Source organism: Paramormyrops kingsleyae, chromosome 15 (genome assembly GCF_048594095.1).
Source record: "Paramormyrops kingsleyae isolate MSU_618 chromosome 15, PKINGS_0.4, whole genome shotgun sequence".
In the NCBI taxonomy this organism is placed as follows: domain Eukaryota; kingdom Metazoa; phylum Chordata; class Actinopteri; order Osteoglossiformes; family Mormyridae; genus Paramormyrops; species Paramormyrops kingsleyae.
The window spans coordinates 6,441,341-6,444,443 of NC_132811.1; the positions used below are offsets into that span (position 1 = coordinate 6,441,341).

The 3,103-nt window shown below is 40.1% G+C and overlaps 1 protein-coding gene across 1 annotated transcript; it reads right to left on the bottom strand.

Moving 5' to 3' along the window:
- Positions 1-230: 230 nt before the first annotated feature.
- Positions 231-2,265, bottom strand: LOC111860508 (complement factor D-like). Its single transcript, XM_023844262.1, has 5 exons — positions 2,161-2,265; positions 1,776-1,920; positions 1,180-1,321; positions 634-894; positions 231-496 (listed from the first exon to the last, which is right to left on the bottom strand). The coding sequence occupies exons 1-5, from the start codon at positions 2,246-2,248 to the stop codon at positions 347-349; spliced, it is 786 nt and encodes a 261-aa protein (XP_023700030.1). The 5' UTR covers positions 2,249-2,265; the 3' UTR covers positions 231-346.
- Positions 2,266-3,103: the final 838 nt, after the last annotated feature.

Consider the following 3,103-nt stretch of genomic DNA (forward strand, 5'->3'; position numbering starts at 1 on the left):
GGAGACCATGCAAATGTTTAAATTTCTTTGGTAAAAAGTGATACATCTAAGAGTCATACAAATGTTTAGTTCATGCAAAAAGAAGAAAATACTAATCATGAGGGTGTTTTCCAGCACCCGCTAGCACTGCCATCTTGTGGTGAGTGGTCACAGTACATCCATCCATCCATCCAAACAAGCACACATTATAGGCATTTCAAACAGACAAAAAAGAGACAGTACATTACACGTAGTAGTACAATCATTGTTTTTATTGAATTTATTGACTTACAGTTGCCTCTATAATAAGATGGCCTTTTACCAAAACACAAAAGCAGGAGTTATGATCATCCTGCAGCGGCCTAGTTTACTCTCTCATGGTTTTCTCTATCCAGTCAGTGAAATTAGATATGATTGTGTACAGACCAGGTTTCTTCAGTGTGCCACACTTTTTCCCACCATTGGAGGTCACACCTACAGCCACGTTTTGGTAGAGGAGAGGACCACCAGAGTCTCCCTAAAAGTGGAAGATATGATGAGAATGTCAGCAAGGTGCCAGAAACTGCAAACACAGGATCTAATTCCCCGTTAACCCAGACAGCACAATGCTTGAACGGAATGATCATTTATGGGATGATGAAGAGAGGGACCTACATCACAAGTATCCTTGCGTTTCTTGGCAGCGCATATCATATTGCTGGTGAACTTGAGGCCATAGTAATCGCCGCGGGAGCACAGGTTTGAGACAATGACTTCGACGTCCACCTCCTGCAGCGTGTCGGGCCGTAAGCCAAGGTTGTTCAAAGATCCCCAGCCAGCCGAGGTGACCACATCCCCAGGCTGTGGCAGCGCCTCACCCGTACGCTGAAATTCTAGGGCGCTGACAGCGTCGTTCATATTTGCCTTAGACGTCATCTGCAAACACGGAACCCAAGTAAATCTCAAACAATTCTCAGCCCGCTAGAGGAATTTCTTTAGCTAAGGTAGCTAAATTCATACAGCGGCCACTGTGGTTATGGTGCAAGTTAAAGACCTCTGTTTGAATCACCCACCTGTATAAATGGGAAAAGCTACTCTCTCCAAATGAATTTATCTGCTGAATACATGCCAAGAGTATTTCAATTATAAGATAAAAAATTGATGTGAAAAATACTGAACGATCTGCCAACAAAAGTGTCATCAAAATATACCTTAGCCTACCTTAACTAAAGCGATATCGCTGTCATAGTTAGCCAGTGAGAAAGCAGCGTGTTTATACACTGTATCAATGCTGAATTCTTGTTTTGACTCTTCAGGTTTTGTGAGAGAATGAGCCCCTAAAACTATCTTTACACCATCAGTCCTATAAAAGAAGAAAAATATATTATTATGGTTTGTATAACCAAGAAGTGTTTAATTAGCTCGTGAGAGTTTTCCTTAAACAAAAATGTTCTGAGGGTAGAACTAAAAATGATTGGTTGAGAGAGAAAACCAATCAGATTGTAAAGAAGGTGGGACCAAGTCATCTGATTGGTCGTTCTGCCCTCAGAGCATTTTTTTGTGTAAGTAAAACTACCATGAGCGTTTAATTTCTTAAAAGCTGAAGGAAAAAAATGAAGTACCTTGCAACTATGTACAGAATCTGAGTTTATGAAAGGTATTATATACATTCTATTTTATTATTATTATTATTATTATTATTATTATTATTATTATTATTATTGTTGTTGTTGTTGTTGTTAATTCGACTGCGTTAGACACGAATCTGTAAAACTGTCATTAGTGATGCGCTCGGTGCAGCAGAACCGGCGACGCACCCTTGCAGGAAGCAGTGCGCCGCGCTCATGACCCACTGCTCGGCCACCAGAAAGCCGCCGCACTCGTGCTTTCCGTTTCTCTGAATCGATGCCATGTACGGTCGGGAGTGCGGCACTGACTCCTTCCCACCGGTGATGCCTTTACCTTTGTCCAGGGTAAAGGTTAGGATAAAAAAGGTGAGGGGAAAAAAGAAAGGTTAATATTACTTAGAATTAAATATTTTTGAAATAATTAGAGTGTATAATGTTGGTTAGTATGACTGATATGATAGGGAAAGAAGGAAAATAATTAATAATTAGAAGAGTGCTGTAAAACAATGCATTGTCCTGTAATTCTACTTCTCAATTACAAATTATTAAAATATCCAAAAACCGCGTTACTCACATATCGATACGAAAGCTAAGAGCACAAGCAGCGCACTCAGTCGAAGCATCTTGATGGTCTGTTTCTCGGTCTCGAACACAATTGTCATCAGTTGTTTTTGGAAAGGGCTTTTATATAATCCGACAGGAAAGGGTGGATAAAATGCACAAGATATTATCTGGGTAAACAGCCCCAATGGTGCTTCCTGGCCAAAAAACGGGTGACATGCAGCAGTTGTTTAGATTAGCAGTGTGTTAACTGTTCTTTTTTTGGCATATTTATATAAAGCAATGGATATATTACAGATACTTTATGCTGTGAACAAATTGCACATTTAGCTAAATGTGCATGTGCTATATATTTTTGTATAGTGCTGGACCATTTCATTAATTGATTGAGCCATCGGAATACTATGTTAGGAAAGTTGGAAATGCAAGTCCTGTTAAGTTAAAGCGTACCAAATAAGGAAATGAATAGATTCAGTTTTGTCTTCAAAACAATATACTGTCAAAACAATTTAACTGATGCATGATTGTTTATTGTGGTCAAAGTGGGGCCAGGCTGAGTTAACTTAAGGATGATATCAATTATTTCAATACTGGGTGTCATTTTGAGGATAAATTCTGATGTTAAAAGGAGAAGACTTTCTGGAGCCCTGGCACTAGAGATTATGGAATGCAATGATCAGTCCGAGGCAGGGCACACACACCATTCACACCTACACACAATTTGGCAACTCCTATTTACCTTAGTCTGTTTTTGAGCTGTAAGGAGACACTGAAGAACCTGGAGGAAACCTGACAAGGACACGGGGAGAACATGCAAACTCCAAACATGTAGAGTCCATGATTCCACTCCCGAAAGAGTGTAGCAAACAGGAAATACCTCACAACAGCGAGGGGACTGGAAAATAAGGAAAGGAGGCACTTCTGAGTTACCGCGACGGTCAGAATCTCTTGGAGTT